The 23550-nt window shown below is 39.2% G+C and overlaps 1 protein-coding gene across 1 annotated transcript in view; it reads left to right on the top strand.

Moving 5' to 3' along the window:
* Positions 1–23550, top strand: part of RAD51B (RAD51 paralog B) — a 672013-nt gene that overhangs the window by 59855 nt on the left and 588608 nt on the right. Inside the window, exons 6-7 of the mRNA XM_056134025.1 lie at positions 2199–2318; positions 5238–5421. Coding sequence (XP_055990000.1) covers positions 2199–2318; positions 5238–5421 — 304 coding nt within the window. The remainder of the gene's footprint in view (positions 1–2198; positions 2319–5237; positions 5422–23550) is intronic.

The following is a 23550-nucleotide window of genomic DNA, read 5'->3' as shown; positions in this document are numbered from 1 at the left end:
CCAGGCAGAACATTATTAGTGTCTGTCAGCTGGTCGCTTGTTATTGCCCATGAGTTAGACTCTTGTAGCTTTGTTCCTAATCAACTGGGCATCATAGTTTTGAAAAACTTCCCTGTTTCTGGTAGATGTTGCCATACCTACCCTATTAAAAAATTAATGGGTTTCAAGTGCCAGAGCTTGTTAACTGACTTGTCTGACGGTCAGTAAAGTCAGCAAATAGTTGCGTAAATAAAAAATTTTACACTTTCCCCCACCCCGCCAAACCCTCAAGATTTCCCTGTTCTGCCTTTGCCAGTGTCATCTCATTTCTTTTTGCTTTTATCACTTCCTCACTTCATTTCCTCCTTCTCCCCCCCCACCGCCCCCGCCCCCGCCCCACCATTTCAATTCTTGTGCCTCTCCCAAGTACGTCTCCTGGTTGTCCATTTTATCCATTTTATTTTCTTTCTTTAAATATCTTTTGGAACTATTCCTTACTTCTAAAGTAATTTTTCTTTTTCTCACTTATATTTTGTTTCTCTCCTTCCTTCCTTCCTTCCTTCCTTCCTTCCTTCCTTCCTTCCTTCCTTCCTTCCTTCCTTCCTTCCTTCCTCCCTCCTCCCTCCCTCCCTCTCTTCCTTCCTTCCTGTTTGTTTTTGGGACACACCTGGTGGTGATCAGGTGGTCAAGGGTTTCTCCTGTCTCTGCACTCAGGAATTATTCCTGGTGGTGCTTCTGGGACCATATGGGATACTGGGGATCGATTTTGGGTAGACTGCATGCAAGACAAGTACCCTATCCGCTGTACTATCTTTCTGGCCTCTATTTGATTGTTTTCTTTTCAAATTGCACAACATACTATTGAAAATGTTATTGACTACTTTACATGTATTTCTCTTTTCCTTTCCTGTTTCAGATATTTTTCTTCGTTTCTGATGATAGCCTATGTGAGAAACTTATTTTTTCTCTTGATTTCTAATTTCTAATGAGCACTGCTCAGGGATCTCTCCAGGCAATGCTCTGGGCACCAGGTGGTGTGCTGGAGAGTGAACCTGGGTTAGTTGTGTGCAAGGCAAGTGCCCTGCCCACTGTACTGTTGCTCCAGCCAGTTTTTCTCTTTAAGGTTCTCTGTGTCTACTTGGAACTCTTAAACTATCTGGAAATGAAAACACTTCTTTTGTACTTTTGTGTCTAAATGGAACATAGAGTGTAAGATGCTTTTAGTTTATAGCCCTTCCAGTCTGTCTTTCTTGTATGTCTATGTATTTGGTAGATAAGATATGCTTTTAAATAGAAGATTCAAAGATTTTCCTTTTTAGAAATGCAAATATTTAAAATTTCTAGTATTGTTCTCCATGCTTTGTATCCTTCATTGTAATAGTTGTCTCTGTTTTAACTTGCCACTCTCTAACCTTTGACCATCCCCATGCATTAGATTTAACTTTGAAGTCAGAATTCAGTGTTCACAAAACGTTTTTTAGTTTACTAAGGAAATACTGTCGGACAGTCATTTGTTTAGGAGTTATTTTTCAATTTATTAGGGAATCTTTGGATAGGATTTATTTTGATGTATTTTTAATTGAGAAAAATATTTTTCTGGTTTAAGACATGGAGACTTACTGATTCCCGATTAGTCTAATGATAACACATGGTATTTCAAGTATATTTTTTATTATTGAAAATAACATTTAAAAAATGTGGAACGTATCATAACTATGAGTCAAATTGTCATTACACAACTTATTTCTTTCCAGAAAAATAAACCTCAGATATATTGTTACTTGCTTAGTATTGGAGGGGATTAAAAGTTTTTGTTGGTTCCAGCTCGTCACCAATATCTTTTAAAAAATGGGTTCTTACAGTCTAAAATTGTTTATTATGTCATTTTGTTTCTGTTTATTAGTGAGACTTTTTTTTTTTGGAGGGTGGCTTGGGGGTCACTACCGGCAACTCTGACCAACTGTACTGGTGGTTCAGTGCTAAATCCAGGTTCTAGGGACCACAAAGCCCTGGGGGTCTTCCTCCAGGGCAATACCCAGTGATGCTCTGGAGACCATATGGTACCCAGAATTGAACTCTAACTTCTGTACTATCTCCCTGATCCACAACTTTTGTTTGCCCGTGACTTTATTACTTCTCAAAATATTCATTAGTAGTTCTGCAGTGTGACTTTAAATGTCATCGACTGTTTTCACTTTTTTAATTTTTTCCCCCCTCAGACTGATTGAGATAGCAGAATCTCGTTTTCCCAGTTACTTTGACAATGAAGAAAAGTTGCTTTTGGCAAGCAGTAAAGTGCATCTTTATCGAGAGCTCAGCTGTGATGAAGTTTTACAAAGGTATGCTGTTTTAAAATTTGGTACTTGAGATTTGCTTAAAAGATTTATTTTTGGTTTTTCATGTTTCTAGTTTCTTCTTTCTTTCTTTCTTTCTTTCTTTCTTTCTTTCTTTCTTTCTTTCTTTCTTTCTTTCTTTCGTGGGAGAGCATACCTGACAGTGCTCAGGGGTTATTCCTGGCTTTGTACTCAGGAATCACTTTTGGTAGTGATCAGGGGACTATATGGGATGCCGGAGATTGAATCCGTCTCAACTGCATGCAAGGTAAGCACCTTACCTGCTGTACTATCGTTCCAGCTCCTGTTTCTAATTTCTTGTGTGGAAAAAAGTACTTGCATGTTAGGATTATAGAAATAATTGCTGTAATGCTCTTCTTTTATATGTTGTGACCTATTGGGTAAAGTACTTCTCTAAAAAAATAATATATTTGTCAATTGCCTCGAGCAGGCCCCAGTAACGTCTCCTTCATCCTAGCCCTGAGATTATATTCAAGGCTCTTTAGGAGAATGAGACCCATCATTGTTACTAGTATTTGGCATATTGGGTACGCCATGGGGAGTTTGCCAGACTCTGCCGTGTGGGCAGGCTACATTCGGTAACCTGCCAGTTTGTCCAAAGCAGGAATGAGATAATAAGATGTTATAATAAGATGTCGCGGCCGCGTGGTTCCGGGAGCTGGTTTTTATAGTCTCTGAGTCTTGGCCAAAAAATAATATAAAGTAAAGAAAATACTTTAATTATTCATGTAGTGTATTAATTATTGTTCAGACTATTCTAAAATTGAATGAATTTTTATTATCTCCTAGAAATCATATGGGTTAGTTATCTGGGAGTGGCTTAGCTAGACATTCTGGATCAAGCTTGCTCAAAATCTGCCAGTTGTTGGTGAGGACTATGTTCATCTCAAGGCTTAGTTGTAGCTGGAGAATTTCAGGGTAGATCAGTTCTCTGGAGGCCTCCCTTCCTTGGTGGCTGTTGGCCAGAGCCCTTTGTTGCTCATCCCACGAGCTTCTCTTTAGGGCTGTTTATAGTAGGGTGCCTTGTCTTCCGTAGAGAGAACAGTGTGAGAGAGCCCAAGCTGTAGTCTTTCCTCACATGTTCAGAAGTGACACATGGTTGTCACTGTGTCTGCTGTTGGTCAACAGATTGACCTGGTCAGTGGGAGAGGACTTCATGAAGGTGTGAATTCCTGGAGGTAGGAGATAATTAGCTAACCAGTTTGGAGACTAACTTCCACAGAAGTTATTTTTCAAAATTATCTTATTCTTATTTTTCCCTTCCCTTCATGGTTGTCATTGTAAGGACCGGGGCTCTCCCATACACTTGATTGTGGTTACTATGTTCTTGATTGTGGTGTTTGTGGGTGGGGGTTCTCACCTCCAGTTGCAGTGTTTGCTTGCTTTCTTGCCAGGAGTTGTACTCCTGACTGCTATGCTTGGACATCTTTTAATTGTGATGCCTGTAACTGCCTGGCTGTTGTGGATCAGAGATCACACTTTTATTTATTTATTTTGTTTTGTTTCATTTTTTGCTTTTTGGGTCACACCGGTGATGCACAGCAGTTACTCCTGGCTTTGCACTCAGGAATCATTCCTGGCTGTGCTTGGGGGACCATATGGGATGCTCAGATTTGAACCTGGGTCGGCCTCGTGCAAGGAAAATGCCCTACCCACTGTACTATCGCTCCATTCCCCCCCCCCCTTTTATTTATTATGTGCATGTGGGATCTACTCAGGTTTGCACACATGCAAGGCAGATGCTTTATTGCTGAGGTGCATCCTGGGCCCTAGGGCACGCATATTGTTGCCCAACAGCAGAGTTGCCTGGACCATGCTTGATGCATGTGGGCAGCAATGGGGATTAATTTGCAACATCAAGCTTTCAAGGCATCTGTCTTTTGCCCCTGGGTCACTTTGGGTCCCTACAAATAGACTTATTCTAAATTTGAAGCTTTAGCATTATCATAGGAGAACCAAGGAATGAACGAAACAGAAACAAGTTGGTCTGTTTCCAAAAGAGTGCAGTATGTATAGCAGAGCAGATTTTTAAAAAATTTTCTTTCAAATTTAATTTAAAATATTTGTGTTTAGACCACACTTGGTGGTGCTTAGGGGGCCTGGAGTCCCAGCTTGGTGCATGGTGATGCTCTGGGCCTGATGACTTGGTGCTGAACCTGCCATCAGGACCACACTCTGGTCCATAATGGTGCCAGAACTTTACCTGGTGATGTTCTGGGCTCCACTAGATTCTGGGGAGTGAACTCTTGGCCTCATACCTGCTGCAAGGCACGTGCCCAATATTTATGTAATTTCCCTAGCACTATTCATTAAATAGTTACTAAAATTTATGGAGAAAAACTTTTGTGTTTTTTTGGTGGTGCTGCGGGATTGAACCCAGGACCTGTTTATCAAGGCAAGTATTCTACCATAGAGCTACATTCCTGGTCTGGTGCTGTTTCTAACTGTTTAATCTTTGTATTAAAATACGTATTAAGGGCTTGAGCAAGAGTACAGTGGGTTGGGTGTTTGCCTTCCATGCAGCCAACCTGGGTTCATTCCCCAGCACCACAATATGGTCCCCAAACCCACCAGGAGTAATCCCTGAGCATGGAGCCAGGAGTAAGCATTGTGAATACCTCAGGGTGTGGCCCCCAGATGAAAACACAAAAAAATGAAGATCAAGAAAGTCATTAAAGGGGCTGGAGTGATACCTCAGCGGGTAGGGTGTTTGCCTTGCATGTAGCCAACCTGGGTTCGAATCTCAGCACCCCATGTGGTTCCCCTCCCCCCCAGCACCTCCAGAAGTAATTCCTGAGTGCATGAGTCAGGAGTAACCCCTGTGCATCGCTAGGTGTGAATCAAAAAGCAAAAAAAAAGAAATCATTAAATATACCCTCTGTTTTACAAATTCTGCTTTTATAGGATTGAATCTTTGGAAGAAGAAATTATTTCAAAAGGCGTTAAACTTGTGATTATTGACTCTATTGCTTCTGTGGTGAGAAAGGAGTTTGATACACAACTTCAGGGCAACATGAGAGAGAGAAACAAGTTCTTGGCAAGAGAAGCGGCCTCCTTGAAGTATTTGGCTGAGGAATTTTCAATTCCAGTAAGTTTTTCTTTTTCCCTCTTTGGTTTTTATTTTCTTTCTTATTTGAATCTACAGACACATGATATCAATGAATAGAATTCAAAGGAAAGGTAAAATAGTAAAATTGCTATAATAAATATTATAGTGTTATTGCATTTGTTTTTATGTTGATATTATTTTATCCTTTGGAAGTTTTAAATATTATTTTTAAAAGTGTCTATAGTCATAAATTTTCTCGTCTTTGTGCATATATTATATTTTGTCACATTGAACTGTATAATTATTGAAACACCATGAAATTGCCTAGCTCTATTTCTATATAGTTTCTTTTGTGGCAGTAGTTTTCTGTTCTTTTAGTAATTTAGATTTTGCTATTTTATTGTAGTCTGTGCTGTTCTGTACTCTGAAGGATTTGGTTGCTTCAAATGACCAGAAGTTGGTTACTGTAGTATTTGGAATGTTATGAAAATGTCAGTAAGGAAACATTAAAAGATTACTGTTGGCAGTGCTTTCAGTAGTAGCAATTGCGATCAGGAAATCTGAAGATGAGGGTGCTTTGCAAGGGATTATGGAAGATGCTGGACCTAGGTATGTACCAAGTTCAGCTTCCATTCACAGCGTGTGGGAGAATTCATCTTTTGCGGCCTTGCTAGCAGTCAGCAGCATTAGACTTTTTAAAATTACCCATCATTCGTCTCAATAGAAGATAAGAAAAATCCGTAAAGTGAGAAAAAATTATTTGCGATTTTATAATTTTTAGATATGTTTGTGAAAATTTAAAACCTAGGATCTTCGTAACAAGTGTATGTTCTGATAATGTAAACTACCACACACAGCACAACCTTTGAGGCTGATAAATCCAGCAGAAAGTCAGGGAAGAGGCAGGAGAGATAGTACAGTGGGTAGGGTCTACACCTTGCACTTGGCTGACCTGGGTTCAATCCCCAATATCAGTATGGTCCTTCAGACACCACCAGAAGTGATCCCTGGTAGTAGAGTCAGGAGTAAGCTCTGAGCATGACCGGGTATAGCCTCAAACCAAAACTAACCAACCAAACAAAAGTCAGGAAAAAAAATAGGCATGCAAGAAGTTCTACATATTTTAATGACTTTCAAATTTGTATTTCGGTTTACATGATATAATTCTTTTTGTTTGTTTTGGGGCCACAACCAATACTCCTGGCTCTGTGCTTAGGGATCATTTTTGGTGGTGGGCTTCAGGGACCAGTTGAAGTACCAGGGATTGAACCTGGGTTAGCTACGTGTAAAGCAAATGCTCTACCCACTCTTAGTACTGCTCCAGTAGCTGTATATATTTACTCTAAAGCAGTAATAATAACGCTCTTTTCAGTTTTTTTCCTGAAATTTATTTTCTTTAGAGAGAATGGAGTTCTACTTCCTTTCGTAGTAGAATATTTCAAATCCCTCTGAAAGATTATAACTCAATATCTGCATTTCTCTTTGCTTTCATTTTTCAGAGATACCTGTATAGTGTAAATATACATATATAAAATAATATCATTTTGGTTTTGAGACAGGTCAATATTGGTTTTTGAAAAACACATCATTTAGGAGATGTCATAATTTTCTTAGCTTTATGACTTAATTTAAATTAAAATAATACAGTCTCTTTTTGTTTTGGGGTTGGGGGCTGCATCAGGTATGGTGCAGTGCTCGGGGTCGTTCACAGCAGTGCCAGGAGACTGGTGCCCAGGGCAATAGCACGCAAAGCTGTCTCTCTGGCCTAAATCATAAAGTTTTAAGCTTTTATGTGTTGATTCATTTGTCTTTATTTGGGGGAGGGTGGCTTCCAAATGGTGCTCAGGGGGCCCAGCGACTCCTAGTAATACTTGGCAAGCTTGCTGGCAGTTCAGTGCCGATGCCAGAGTATGCAGGCTGCTCAAGTCCTGTAGGGTCAAACACAACCAGAGCTACCCTGGTGGTGCTTAGAAACCATCAGGAGTTCTCTGGTGGTGCTTGGAAGCCTCCAGCACACCTGGTGATGTGCCTATTCCTTGGAACTAATCTTAACTCTACACCAAATGATGCTTGGGAGGTCAAGTAGTGCCAGGAATTGAACCTCTGTGCTATCTCCCAGGCCTCAAATTTGGTGTGTGTGTGTGTGTTTTAAATTTTGATCCTTACTCAGCAGTGCTCAGGGATCATCTCTGGTGAGCCTGGGATTATACGTGGTGCCGAGGATTAAAACCACGTTGGTCATGTGCAAGGCCAGTGCCCTACCCACTGTACTGTCTCTCTGGTCCATTGAGGCCCCATGGTTTACACTTTTTTCTTCCTTTCAGTTTTGGGGTCTTACCCAGCAGTACTTAGGGCTTACTCCTGGCTCTGCACAAGGATCATTCTTGGCAGTGTTCAGGGGACCATATGTGGTACCAGGAATCAAATCATTATTGACTGCATTCAAGGCAAGCACCTTACCTCTATACTATCTCTGTACCCGCCAAGTTTTAACCTCTTTTACTATATATTGGATAGGTGGCTCTATGTGGAACCAAATATTTCAGGACTTTATGTTGTCATTTGGTTAATTACATTTTTCTAATTACTAGGCTTTCTTGTAGTTTCTTAAAGTTTCTCAAAGAGGAACTTTGTCCTCTTTGTTCTGCCATATTGTCGGCACCAGAAATAGTCGTTGAACAAAGTAGGCTCTTAATAAATGTTTTTGAATTTGTGAGTTGCAGTACTACTCCCACCTCTCCCCTCCCTCCACCCACCCATCCTCTCTCCGCTATGGGTGCTGGAGATCCAACCCAGGACCTCACACATACAAGGCAGGAGCTCTCCTTGGGGTTGCATCCTAGCCCCTCTTCCCCTCTGCTTTTTGTTTTTTTTATATGCTTTTTCAAAGAACTGTATTTTAATCTCTCTTAATCTTATATTGGCAGCAGACATAAGTTTTGCTTTTGACCCGATTCTTATCTTTAATATTGCTTATTTATTTATGATGGTAGTATAATATAATTTTAGCTGGCAGAATGTATACAGAAGATATACTTAGATTATGGTGGCATATTATAGGAAGAAAAAAGAATAAAAATGAATTAATATGTAACTGTTAGAGTGTTTTGAGTTTTATTAAAGCATTATGGATAGCTGACATTGTTAAATAAGTTATGCAGTTTGTTGCTATTACATACTTTATTATGAAATGATTACCATCACATAATTAGCTAACACTTCCTTAATGCTGGAGAGATAGTGCAGCAGGCAAGACCTTGCGCACAGATGATCTGGGTTTATTTTTGGAACCACATGTGGTCAGTCCCTCAGTACCACCTGGAGTGATCCCTGAACACAGAGTCAGGAATAAGCCTTGAGCATTGCCAGATATGACCAACTCCTCCCTCACCCCCCCCAAAAGAAAAACAAACCCAAAATTCTTTTATGTGTTGAGAACATTTAAGATTCATGATTTTACCAATATTCAATTATTGTTTCAGTAGTTACTATAACTTCCTGAAAGTTATTTGTTTTCTATCTCTCTGGCCCCAGTCTGTCAATTTAAAAACAGTATTTCCTCAAACATGTTTAAGAAAATGCAGGTAATACTCCCAGCAGCTCCCATGGCTAACTTCCGATTTATTACATCATAAAAATATGTAGAATTTTATGGGCCAAAACAATGGTGCAGTGTGTAGGGCGTTTCCCTTGTGTACAGTGAACCTGGGTTGAATCCCCAGTCCTGCAAACAGTCCTCTGAGCCCACCAGGAGTGAGCCCTTTGCGCAGATTGCAGAACCAGGAGCAAATCCTGAACATCATTGGGAGTGGCCCCAAAACCAAACCAAACCAAACCAAACCAAAAACATAGAACTTTAAGACTAGTTAATACCACTTTATATTAACCTGTAATAATGAAATCATAGAAGTGGTTTGCATTTTTAAACTACAGTACTATTCAAATTACTCTGATTTAATACTAGTGATTTGCTAAGTTAGGTTCTTTTTTATTTTTATTTATTTATTTATTTGCTTTTTTGGTCACACTCAGTGATGCTCAGGGGTTACTCCTGGCTCTGCATTCAGGAGTTACTCCTGGCAGTGCTGGGGGAACAATATGGGATGCCAGGCAGGGATCAAACCCGGGTCTGCTGTGTGCAAGGCAAATGCCCTACCTGCTATACTATTGCTCTGGCCCCTAAGTTAGTTTCTTAATATATGATATAAATATATTAATTTAAGGCTGTTGCTTTTAACTTTACATGTGCACATAGACATCATGTGATGACTCAACCTTTCCATCTATTTTCTCTATTTGAGCTGCTACAGAACCTCTTTCTGTTTAGACAGGGTCTTCACCTGGGCATGAATACATTTATGTTTGAAGTTTGCCTTGCTTTTCCCATTAGTCTCTGATGATTAAAGTGCCTTTTCTTGGCATCACTTGATTGAAAACACACATTAACATGCTGTGGCAGTTTTCAATTATAAACTGTCTGTACAAATAATTTGAAGTCATCTTTGAAATAGAAACATAAAATTTGAAAATTCTCAGAAGGAATTTATCGACCTTTGAATATGTTCACAGACTATTAATTGTCGTCTCTTTGAGACTCTTTGAGTCTTTTTTCCTGAAAAAGTGGGGAGTTGTAAGGGACACTTGTTCTTGGGCTTCTGATGCAGAACCTTTGTTTTCTTAATGAGTATTCATGCTAGTATTGGAAAAAATGTTAGGTTCTGAAACTGTTTACAGAAACTTGATGAAAATAACATAAGAGAAAAATTTAAATATTATCTACAGAAATCCATTTATTATGGTTATCTATGTTGTTTATCTTTGACTTCTAACTACCATATACAGAACAGTTATTATACATTTTGTAAATTATGTATCAGATTAAAATGATAGGATATTCTTGCCAAAAGGACCGTAAAGAACATCTAAATTAGCCCCTTCATTTTACAGAAACACTGAGGTCAAGAGGTGATTTGACTTATTTAAGGGTTTACGGCATTGGAGAGGGCAGATAGTAGAATGCAAGGTCTTTGGATGACAATTCTGCAATTTTTTTTTCACAAAAGAACTAACTTTCTTTTTGACACCTACAAAATTAGACTGGACTGTGAACTTTTTCTTCTTCTTCTTTTTTTGTTTTGTTATTTGGGTCATACCTGATGGTGCTTAGGGGTTATTCCTGGCTCTGTGCTCAGGGTTTACTCCTGACAGTGCTTGGGGAACTATATGGGATGCCAGTGATTGAATCCAGGCAAACGCCTTACCCGTTATACTCTCTCTCCAGCCCCATGGACTCTAAACTTCCTAAAGAAAAGATTATATTTTATATTACTTTGATTTATAGTGCCTAGTGCTATGGATGAGCAATAGTTAGGAAGTAGCAGCTAATAAAATTGCAATTTTTGAATCATTGTTTTGTACACCTGAAACTTATATAATGCCTCTTGTCACATATTTCAGTTGTAAAAGTGGAGCATATATGAGATCCTGAAATAATAAGAGTTATGTAATAAATTCAAGAAAAGTATTATTGAACCTTTATGTTGTATACCTGAAACTAATGTCACTTATATATCAATTGAAAAAAAAAGCATGTATGATTCTGAAATAATAAAGAGTTATATGCTAACTCAACATCTGCATAAAAAAAAGAATGGAAAGTAAAACTTTCACTTCAGCTAAAGAAGGAAAGTACTTTGTTAAATATGATAAGTAATATGATGGCATTCTGGGACATATACTTAGTGTTGATGCAGGAGACCTATTTTTACAATAGCACTGATACTATTTTATACTTTCGATGCTATGCTCACCACCAGTGTTCTAAGATCCTCCTCGCCATAAACCCAAGGTCCTAAAGGACCTTATTTTGGTTATTTATTTTTAATAACTCTCTTCTCCTGGGTTACACCCAGATCTGTGCTTGGGGATCAATTACTCTTAGTGGTACTCAGGGAACCATGTGCCAGAGATCGAACTGGGGTGGTCACATGCAAGGCAAGTTCCCTAAGATCTGTACTATCTCTCTGACCTCTGAAGAACCCAATTTTCAGAGTGTCATGGGGCTATGAATGTGGCTTAGTAGTAAAGTGCATGCTTAACGTATATGAGGCCCAGGTTCAATTCTGTCGCCACATATATAAACACATAAAAAATGTTATGATGGGATCTGAAAAGTAAAAAAAAATACAATCAAGCCTTATAAATGCATACTATATATATATTTAATAGTCACTTAATTTATTAATTTATTTATTGGTTTGGTGAGTGACCCCCAGCAGTGCTCAGGAGTTACTCCTGGATGAACACTCAGGGATCATTCCTGGCAGTTCTCAGAGGACCACATGGGATGCTAGGGATTGAACCTGGGTTAGCTTCATGCAAAAAAGCACCTTACCCACTGTACTATATGCCTTGCCCATGTATATATATATTTTTTTTATACTACTTTTTTTTTTTTTTTGGTTTTCAGACCACACCTGGAGATGCTCAGGTGTTAGTCCTGGCTCTGCATTCAGGAATCACTTTCGGCAGTGCTTGGGTACCTATGTGGAATCCTAGGGATTGAATCCAGGTTGGCCATGTGCAAAGCCAGATCAAAGTATCATATACTCTCTCTCTGACCCTCATTTTTTTTTTTAATTTTGTAAATGTAATTTGAAAATTTTATTCTTACTGCTGAAATTCTGCCTTAAAAAAAAGATTAACAAGTGTAGTTTGCAATACCATAGTGCTTTCCCCCCCATTTTAGTGTTTTTAAGCTTTCTGAATAAGAGAACAAAAATATATTGCCCAAATAAAAGGGCTCTAACTTTCAAGTTGCCTCAGAAAATTCTTCAGTGTGGTGCAAGAATGAACAAAATGCCAAGATCTAAAGTTTCAGTTTCAGAGATTCAACAAGTTGGTTTCAATTCTTGGTATATGAATGACATTGAAGTTTTTTCATATCTTTCCTCTTCGTCTTATTCTACCTTTGTTTCTTTTCTCTTTTTTGATGGGAATTGGGCAATTTTAACTCAGAGGTGCTCAGGCTATTCCTGACTGTGCTCAGAAGTGACCATACTCAGGGAATCATACGTAGTTTTGGGGATTTGAACAAGGGCTGGCCATATGCTAAGCAAGTGCCCATACTCTTTTTCTTAATTTCTTGATATTCTGTATATGTTTTGTAGTATAAGGGAGCTAATAATAGTTAACAATATATAGAAAATTGGTATATTAAGAAAAACTTGGAAATGTTATTTAAGTAGCCTAGGATGGAAAAGTCTTATTTTCACTGAAAGTTGTTAAAATCCAAGTTATTTTATCAAGATGTAATATAACCAGTTTTTGTATTTCTGCTGTCTGTGCTCTTGATTATGTTCCTATCCCTCCACCAATGTACATTTCCCACCACCAATGTTCCCAGTTTCCCCTCCCACCACCCTTTCCCTAGCCTGCCACTATGGCAGGCACTATCGTTCTCTCTCTCTCCCTCTTTCTCTCTTTCTCCCTTCCCCACCCCCAACACTCTCTTTCTGTCTCCTCTTGGGCAGTATGATTTGCAATACAGATTCTGAGAGGTTTTCGTGTTTGTTCCTTTGCCTATTTTCAGCATGCATTTCTTATCCAGAGTGGTCATTTCCAACTGTCTTTGTCTTAGTGGTCCCTTCTCTATCTCAGTTACCTTCTCCCCCAGCACGAGGCAGGCTTCCAACCATGGGTCAGTCTTCCTGGCCCTTGCTTCTACTGTCCTTGGGTATTAGTCTGACGTTATATTTTTGTATATCCCACAAATATGATGTACCTTTTGAGAATATGCATTTTCTCTTGCAAACAAGATTTCTTCATACATACATACATACATACATACATACATACATTCATGACATAAATTCTGAGATATATAATATTCTAATGAGTGTTTTTATGTGTCTGAAACTTTGGACCTTGAATCAATAAGATCAGATGCTTTATACAAACAGTATGATTTTTGGTGACCCCTTATCTTGCTTTGGATGCTGGAATCAGAATAATGGAAGTCAGGTCCTGTATGTTTTGTGATCTGTAATAAACATGGGACAGCGTGGGTTGGAGAAGCCTTCCTGATTGGCATCTCTGTGTTTGTGTCAACATCATGTCAGGAGATTTAAGCAACTTATGCATGTGTGTGCCAGAGCCTAGGCATTAACACAAGGAAGCTAGTAGCTGATCTCACCTGGTCTTTGTGGCTGTCTCTTTTCTTAGCACTTAGTTTGTATGACCCATAATTGTATATCACAACTTTCCTGAGTGGTTAGATTCTTCTAACATCACCATAGGGTCAGGGTCCCCTAACACACAGGGATACTGATAGATATATGCAGGGAAGTTTATTGTAACTTTATTTGTAACAGCTGAAACTAGAAAAATGTGGACTAGAGAAATCATACAGGGTTATTTCTGCCTTGTTCCCTTTATGTGCTTGCCTTCCTTGTGCCTCTGTTGTAGCCCTGGTATTGCATATGGTCTCCTAGCACTGCTAGGGTCACTCCTGGGCACAGAGCCATGAATGGTCCCTGAGCACCACCAGATATGACTTAACCTGCACTCCCACCCCCCCAAAAGTAAAAGTATTTATAATTACTATGACACAAATATCAAATATATAATTGAGGCCTCCTTTAGGTCTGCCACTATGAAAAAAAGTCCATATTATACAACTTGGGTGGCCAGATTACTTTTGTTGAATGTATTTGAAGATATTCTCAGATTGGCCCTTGTAAGAAATCTCCCTTACAGTTGTATACAAAGTGGCTGTGTATCACAGATATTTATATCCAAAATGGATTTATTTTGCTCGTTCACATAAGGACTAGTATCTTTATCAAAAGAACATTCCTAGCAAAAGAGTTAACTACAGTGTACTAATGGCTTAAGTTGGCCAAATGTTTATCCTTGCACAGTATAAATATAGATTATTAAAGTTGTTTACTCAAATATGATATCTGTGTAATACACTCATAGATAAAATGTTCAGAAGTCAAGAAAAAAGTTTTCCTTTGCAAAAAGGTGCAGCTGCAGGAGATTTTAATTTAAATAATCTTCTAGGGAGTTCTGCAGAAAACTTTGTAGTCTTAGCCCAGAAAGTAGAGTTCCTCATGAAGAGTGCCAGTTTTTCCTTGAAGACTACAAAGCAGAATTCCTGGCAGCTTTCTGAAAAGAAACCATCAATGTGTGGCTACAGAGACAAAATAGAACTTAAAATAATGAAGGTGGGGGCTTTACTGTGGAGTTTGGTCCTGTTGCATACAATAGTGACAGTACCTCATCCAACGCTGTAGGATACAGACTGACTCTGCCTATTAGCAGCCAGAGTCAGAATGTTTTCTTATGTGTTCTCAGTGCTTTTTCAAGTTAGGTCTCAAAACTTCCCAACAGACCACTTAAAGATAGAACATTTTCTGTGTTCAGTATTTTACATGGTCAATGAAAGTGTGGGGTGACAACATTCCATTAGTCACCAGTGACAAATCCTGTCATGCTTAGATTTTCAGTGTTTGTTTGCCTGTTGAGAGGTGAAAAGGAAGTTCTCTGTGGCTAGTGGAAGCCATCTCTGCTTTAGTGCCTCACTTGTTTTGAGCACTAGCTTTCCTCTGTTGCCCAGAGCTTCTGAAAAATGGTGTCAGGATGGTGAGGATTTCTCTTATTTTTGGTCAATATCCTTACTTTGGTCAATTGGATAATTATCAAATACCAAATGAGAAACAAGGATTTCTTTCATTTTGGTAAATTGTTTTGGCTGATTCCTCTGGATCTTCTGCAGACCGAATACTTAGACTAGTTGTTGTATGCAGTTTGCCTGTTTTCATGGCCTCTCTTTCAAGTGGGGCAAAGTCAGTCTCACTGCCAGATTCATAAACACATCATGGAGGTTTGATCGATTGTGCCACCTGTAGGGCTTCCAGCCCCTTGGTGTCAAGGTACGTGTATGATGAAGGATGGCCCAGTTCTGTTGGTGCCACGCCAGGGCAGACCTCCTGGAAATCTCCCAATGGCTTCTCTTAAGACCTGGTTGGCTCAAGGGGTCTGCATTGGGCCGCCCCTGTGAAGCCGCAGGCAAGAAGCCTAGGCCATGGGTGGCCAGAACCCTGCAGTGAGAAGGCCTCTGACTCTTTTGCTAATTAATTAAACCCATAGCATTTGTGTGCAAAATTCTGTGCTGGGCACTATGAGAGCATAAAGATGCATAAAGCATGGTCTTTACTCTTCAGGCTCCTATTAAGAATTAATTGTTAAAAAAAAAGAAAAAAGAATTGTAAGAGACAGTTTTTCTGTGGAATTATGGAGAAGGGGATATAATGTCTGCTCTTTTTCTCTTTCCTACAGATATTTACGTTGAACCATTTCTCTGACATTTACTTGGGATTATATATTACAGTGAGAGCACTAAAGGGAGGTGACATATACCTTTGTAGTCTCTAAAACTTTTTATCAAGACTAACTATGGCCTTTTACGTTGATTCTTTTTTGGAAAGTGTTTTTGGAAAGTGTATGCTCTTGGGCGACAGATGGTAGTTGCAGTGATAAATCACAAATCCTAATTCCAAAATTGTATCGCTAAGAAAAAGTTTGCAGAAATTCCTTTAATATTTCCTGCCAGATTGTTATACTGATAAATTTCTTTAAATTTTTGTTGTTGTTGTTGTTGTTGGGGGTGGTTGTTGGGCCAAACACAGTGGATGCTGTGGAGATACTGTTCTACCAATCTTCAATGCTACTTCATAAAAAATTGTTCCATTTTAGTTGCAAGTTTGTAGTTGCTAGGAGATGAGCCCAGGGTACCTGGCTGCACCATTATCTTGAACCACCCCTTCTTGCAGTTTACCAGAAAAAAAGGAAATAAAAAACAAAGCATAGTTAAGTGCCTGTGGTATTATACTGTTTCAAGGAAAAACATTCTAACATTCCTGCTAAAACATAAAAAGATTACTTGAAGCACATTTTTTGTGTATTCCCTTTCTTTCCTCCCTCTCTTTAGAATTGAATGTAGAGAATTTTCTGGTAATTTGAAAGCTCTTTACCTCTAATTTATTATGAGATGTAAATTTCCGAAGAAATCATCCATCAAGATTTGATAGAGGGCACTGTAATCAACAAGCTAAAATTTAACATTATTGCATTCTAAGTAGTACTTACTGCCTTATTTAGGGGCTTAATAAAGACAGAGGCTTTATGGCTATTAGTTTTTTTTTTAAAGGAATACATTGTTGAGAAATTGCATTTTGTGTTAAATGGAATCTACCAACACTTCACTGCTGAATTAAATGCAAATTAACAACTGAAAATACAATATTGACTATGTGAGCAGTTAGATAAAGGATACTTTTTGTTTGGCTCTGTTTGGGTTACTCTCTGTTGGGTAAAGGAGACTTCTTAAGTATTTCAGTCTGGACTTCCATTTAAAATAAAATTGGAGGACCTGGAGAGATAGCACCATGGGTAAGGTGGCAGAGTCAGGAGTCAGGTGTGCTGCCAGGTGTGGCCCCCAAACAAAAATAAATAAATAATTACCCCCCTCTCCCCAAAAAGGTTGATAATATTGTTTGTGTTTTGAAGTTCCTTTAAGATCATTTAGTAGCTTAGACTTTGCTTTACTTTAAAGTAGTAAAACTGAAAGTTGAAAGTTATTCAGTTCTACTTAGTTAATTTAAATGATCCACAAACGAAAGAGTGCTAATAACCACACCTTATTTTTGTGCCAGGTATTATAGTGATTATGTATTTCAAACATTTTTCACTGAATACTTATAGTAACTTTGGTGAAGTTGGTTATATTCTTCCTTTTTTTGTATAGTAACTGAAGAAATAATGTCATTTAAGGGTGAAATAACCTCAGGAATAATAAATCTTGAAAGTTTAAGGAATTGGTATGATGCCCAACGTGATTCTAATGCCACTGTTCTTTTCATAGTGGAACAATGCTTCTAATGCTATTTGTGTTCAAAATTATTCCACCCTCTTGTGCTTAGTACTGAGCACTCTAAAAGCTGCTCAGTACTAAGATTTCTTTCTTCCAAGCTTTTGCAGTGAAAGTCTCAGGCTTTGCTTTATGCTTTATGCTTTATGTTTGGAAGTGTACCTCAAGGTACCTCTCTGTTAGTGGTATCAGGATTTCAAGTAAGAAATATTTGCATACTTGTAATTTTGATTGTCTTTTGAGCTGCATGTTAATCACACATGTGTGTTTTGCATATAATGAATGCCTTTTGTCTGCCATTGAATATGCTATAGACTTCTGTGTTTCTGTATTCTCAGGCTGGAATTGGCAAATTTACAGTTTAAATACTATAACAAAGTATCCTGTCCTAGGAAAATAATTCCCAAATACATGGACTTTGTACCTCTCTTGCTGAACAGCTACAAACCACTTAAGATTCCTTGAGATTTAATGGAGACTCAGTATGTGTTGTGAGTAGGGGAGATATTTTAGTTTTAGGCCTTGCCAAATGTGCCCAGTAAAATGGGCTATTCATGAATTTAATTAAAACTTACACCTTAAGGTATGTTTTCTAAGCATCAGTGGTCAAAGGATATGTAATATATTTTTAATATTTGGTGTGGGGGCAATTCTAACTTGAATCAGAATAAAATGATGCTTGTAGTTTTTGAGGACCAAAATATAGTAATTCCAGAGAAATACTGCAAGTGATATAATGTGAAAAGGCTTCTTTTTTTGCTACTAGTTTACAGTTACTGAAGTGGTTTTCATTTCTTAGACTGTATCATATACTGAGTCCCTTTTGTGGTCTTCAGCTTAGTTTACTGAGTTGTCCAGTAATGTGGGATTGGCCTGCTGATGGTCGTAGAAAAGGCAGTGTCCAGCAATAGACCTCTCCTTTCACTTTTCTCTTCCCATGTTCAGAATCATGCTTTGAAAAGTAAACATTTTATAAAAGTTGGGGATGGAAAGGTAGTACAGGGGTTAAAGTGTATGCAGCCAATCCTGGTTCGATCTGCGGGTGTGGCTCCCTGGCGTCTCCAGGATGGCCTGATCAGCAATGAACTGCCCGCTGCTCCCAAGCCCCCTGGACACTGCTTGGTAGTCTCCCCCTGCCAATTTCTTTCTCTGTTTTTTTCTCTCCTCCCTCCCTCCCTCCCTCCCTTCCTTCCTTCCTTCCTTCCTTCCTTCCTTCCTTCCTTCCTTCCTTCCTTCCTCCCTCTTTCTTTCTTTCTTTCTTTCTTTCTTTCTTTCTTTCTTTCTTTCTTTCTTTCTGAAACAGGATAATGCAGTAGAGTAGTACCCAGTTTCAAGGCATAAGGCACACATTATTATTATTATTTTGCCTTTAGTATTTGTTTCTATTTAAATGGTTGTACAAGGTTTACATATTTTTTAATTTAATTTTTTATCTAGACACCATAATTTACAAAGTTGTTCATGAGGAGTTCCAGGCATGCAGTTACTCTAACACTAGTTCCATCACCAGTACGAGTTTCCCACTCTCCCTTGCCAGTCAGTGGTTCGGGAAGAGCACATGATCTAATTCCTGCAAAGGGGAGGCAAAGGAAATCTTTTAGCATCTGGAAATGTTTCTTCTTGTTCTTAAGAACTTTTTAGGAAACCAGTCTTCCTCCTTCAGGATATGAGCAGGAAAGCACGTAGCTCCAGTTTCTGTTATCAGCCATATGGTATCCCAGGAGATGGAGCCAATCTTGTTCTTAAGCTAACCTTTTGGATAGAAGAGAAAAGTGCTATGGGTTGTTGATAACCACGTTTAGCAGTCTACCTCTGAGTTTCTAGATATACTTGGTTATCTATTTCCTTTTGATTTAGTCTTGATATTAAAATTGTGGTTGAGGGGTTGGGGCAATGCTTAGAGGGTTGGTGTACATGCTTTGTGTTTAAGGAAGTCTGAGTTTGGCACTGCATGGTTCCCCAGCACTGTCAAGAGTGAGCACTGGTTGTGCTCCCTGTCCCTAACAAAAACAAAACAAATGGTGGTCCAGGGACTGGCAGCATCTTTGCTTATCAATGAATTTGTTGAAAATGAACAATTTCAGGACACACTTCAGTGTTTCAAAATCTCCATTTATGTGACACAGGGAGGGGTGTTGAGCCACACCCACCTGAACTCACAGGCCACTCCTGGCTCAGTGCTCTGTCGTCACTCCCAGTGGTGCTTGGGAGTGAAGTCCCAGTCTCAGGCTCCAGTATATGCCAGCCTTTAAGCTCTCTTCCCATCCCAGAGCTCCCATTTGCAGTGGGATCCCCAGCTATTTCTTATGTATACAAAAGCCAGAGGAGTTTTATTTTAAGCCACTTTGAATTACCCACAACTGAAAGCATCCAAATAGGGCATTCTAGAGTTTTTTTTTCTCTTAGGAGTTAGAACCAAAGCTATATAGAAATAAGGAGGATAGTAACCTGACAGTAACAGAAATAGCATTTATTGGATCATGACACGAATGCAAAGATTTGTATCTTTTATTCGTAATCAGAATTAAAATGTAATCAAAATGTAATCAGAATCTTATACATTTACATTTTTAATTTCGATTTCATTTTGACATATATATTTTAAATGGATATTTTTAGAGGAAACTTACATGATCAGAATGACCCTCTTGCTGTTTTCAGCAAGTCAGGAGATAGTAGCTAACAATGCTGGCCAAAAAAAACCAAAAAAGAGTTCTGAAGGTGGTGTCTAACCTCTTTGATTGTCCATTCCTTATTCTTTCCTGGGCTCCATTCTTATTTCAGCTGGATGGAGTTTTGTGTTATACTTAATGATTCTGTTCCAGAATCCAGAATTGTGTTCCAGAATCATTAACCTCTGTGGAGTGACTCTTGCAGACTGCTGTCTCTTAGACCAGATGTGTGTCTAAGTGAACAGAGACAAGAATTACACCCCCCTCCGCTGTGTATGTAAATTATCTGTGTCAGTGAGGCTTAAAGATATGAAATTAAATCCATTAGCCATCTAGGAATTTTGAGTGAAAATATTCTACCCTTTCCTGCTGATGATCAGGGAGCCATGCAGTGTTGGCATTGAGCTGGGCTCCCAGGTCATATGCGCTTCCACTTGAGCCACCTGTCCGGCCCCATTTACTTTTTCTAAGTTGAGTATAGCATTGCAAAAACAAAACAAAAGGAAAAAAGCCACATAAACGGGTACTTGTTTGCCTTTTTTTTTTCTCCCTAGAAGCCTTAATAAGCCTGTGGCAAGATTAATTAGATGATTTAATTCACAAATTAGATTACCATTTCTATAATTAATTGAAAATGAACTGAATTTGTGGGATGCTTTATTGCGAGACTTACCAAAGGTCTATGTTCACTCAGTAAGATCTTAGCTCTTGTAGGAAAATACTTTCAAGGGAAATGAAACTCTGCTGATTATTTGCAGTTTCAGTATGTGCTAGGCCTTGTTCTTATTACTACAAAAATATATTTTTTGGGGGGGCTGGGAGGGCTCACACCTGGCAGTTCTTGGGGGACCATGAGGTGTCAGGGATATTGAACCTGAGGTCCCACAAGTGAAATATATGTTTTAGCCCTTTGTGCTATCTCTCCAGCCCCTGGAAATTTATCTTATGATTACCCTAAGAAACATATGTTTTGGGGGCTATAGCTGGCGATACTCAGAGCTTACTCTTGGCTCTGCTCTCAAGAGATCACTCCTGGCTGGGCTCAAGGGGTCATATATCATGGCTGGAATCAAACTGGCTTGGCCATGTGCAAAGCAAATGCCCTACCTGCTGTACTATTTCTCCTGCCTCAGAAACAGATCATTTTATCTTCATTTAGGCATCATAAAATGGAGACCAAAGGGATTGGCTTGCCCGGGATTATATTAGCGAGAGCCTTGGAATGGTGCTCCCAAATTCATTCAAGCCCGCAAGGAGTTTAGCTACCCAGTGAAAGACTGTTACAGAAATAGTTTGCTTGTAATACAGTATGTGTTGAAGCAAAATTTAAAGTTGATATTTTATTTTTTTTTAATTTTTAGTGTGGTATCATAGTTGGCAGTAGGATTGAAATCATTGTTTCATACTTGCAGTGGTGCCGCTCAGTTCCTCCACCAGTGAATCAGGACCCCTGTATTCCTCTCCCATGTCCCTTCCCCACCTTCCCCTTATTTTCCCCAGTTCCCAAGTCTCTTGATCATGACTCATGGTTTGTTTCCACTAGGGATTATCAAATCCCTTTTTTTGTATTCTGCATATGAACGAGATCATCTATTTATCTTTCACTCTCTGACTCATATGTAAAATTTTAAAATCGAGATGGTGTGTGTGCACCCCTTCCCTCCAATTGAACTAGAAATATAGGGGCCAGAGAGGAAGTACAAGATCTAAGGCCCTTACCTTGCATGTATCTGACCTCTGATCTCTGGCAACATATATGGTTCCTTGAGCAGCACCACTAGGAGTGACCCCTGATCACAGAGCCAGGAGGAAGTCCTGAGCATAATTAGGTATGGAGCCCCCAACGTCCCACAAATTATCAAGTCTCCTTGAATTAGCTTCTACATGTAATGCAACTGTAATAAAAATATCATTAACCATTTTGAGGGAACTAGACAGCCTGATAATAAAATTTAGTGGAAATGTCTCTAATGTTTCTTAAGTATGATGCTGGCTTAGGGCTCAGCAATACAGTGTTTTATCAAGTCAATGAAAATTTAATTGTGATAATGAATATGCTAAAGTAATTTATTTCTTAGTACTGAGAAGAACTGTGTCTGAGCAGAGGAAGGAACTGAAATTGGAAGGGAGAGGTAGGAAGTAGGTAAGAAAGGGGACAGACAGCTTTGAATGTCAAAAGACTGCTAAATGGGAAAAGGATGCTGTTTCTAATGGCATCAGAGTTCATGGTTCACTTGTGTCATCTCAAACTGAATGTCTGTTGAATTAGTCAGAAGAAGCATTTCTTCAAATATTCTTTCCTTTATCATTACTTTTCTTCCCTCGCTGGGAACCCTAGCCCCTGGTCAGGTTCGCCTCAGCACTTGCACAGCACACACTTGCCCTGGGTGTGCCTTTTCCCTGAGTAATCTTCCTGGCCCGTTCCTGCTGGGAGTCACTGACAACAGAGCTTTCGGGATAGCTTCAGTGCATTTGCCCTGGAAGTGATTCCAACTCACAACCTTGTGTGTGTGTGGGGCTAGAGCCTTCAGCCATTGAGCCAGCTTGTGGCCTCCTGTCCACTCTTGCTCCTACCACCCTCTTCCACTTTCCCAGCAGCTTGGCCAAATAACACAGAGGTGTCTATCATTTAATTGATTGTTTAATTGATCTGAAAATCAAACTTTCTCATTGCCAAACTTACAGTTGTTCTAGAAATGAAGTTTGATTTTCAGTGTTTTCTCCTGAAAATCAATTTTCTGGAGTGCCTAATGTTATAAAGTATGATAGATGAGTACCCATACATTCATACAAACACACATACACAGACACACATACATATACACTTTTCTTTTACTAGTCTACTAGGTTTAGCTCCAATGTGATTTCATCCAGAGGACTCAGATAGTTTCATTAGGATTCAGTCTTTTTTCTCTGGATATTACTGCCCTGCTTTCTTCAGGGCTAATATCACGCACAGTATCTCTCTTTGGCACAAGGTCTTAAACGAATATTGTCTCATCCGGGTAGGGCCTGTAACTGTTCTTGGGGTTCATGATGATTTGGCGAGCTTGGTCATAAGCTTGCTTTGGCTTTAGGGGGGTTATTAATCTTCCTCAACCTGGACCTGGATGGCACATTCCACCCCTCTTGTTGGGCATACAGCGTCTCCCAATATACACAGTCTGGGAGTCTGGGAGGATTGTTATCCCAAAGAATTGGAGTGATTTACCAGAAGAGAGGATTAGAGACATGCTGGAAAAACCAGCACAAGTAGCTGATAAGACTTATTGGAGAGAAAACGTTAATAGTGAATGAATTGATTGTGGCACTTCAGAGAAAGGAAAGAACCTGAATGAACTCTTCGGACATAGACTCCCTGCTGCTGACTTCCTCCCCTGCTTTGCGAAGAGCTTGCTAGACATTCCCCCTAGAATGGATCCTCTGCTGTTTTACTGACTTCTATCATCTCGCGGGAGGGAAATGATGTCAGCTACGTTGTGAGTGTGAAGGAAAAAGAACATAAGGGTTCTGTTTTCCTGCACCTTTCGTCCTTCTTACCAGACCTATTGCCAGTGACAC

This window comes from Sorex fumeus, unplaced genomic scaffold (assembly GCF_029834395.1).
Source record: "Sorex fumeus unplaced genomic scaffold, SorFum_2.1 ptg000098l, whole genome shotgun sequence".
Taxonomy (NCBI): domain Eukaryota; kingdom Metazoa; phylum Chordata; class Mammalia; order Eulipotyphla; family Soricidae; genus Sorex; species Sorex fumeus.
The sequence above is the reverse complement of the archived record's forward strand: the minus strand, read 5'-3'. Positions and strand labels throughout refer to the sequence as shown.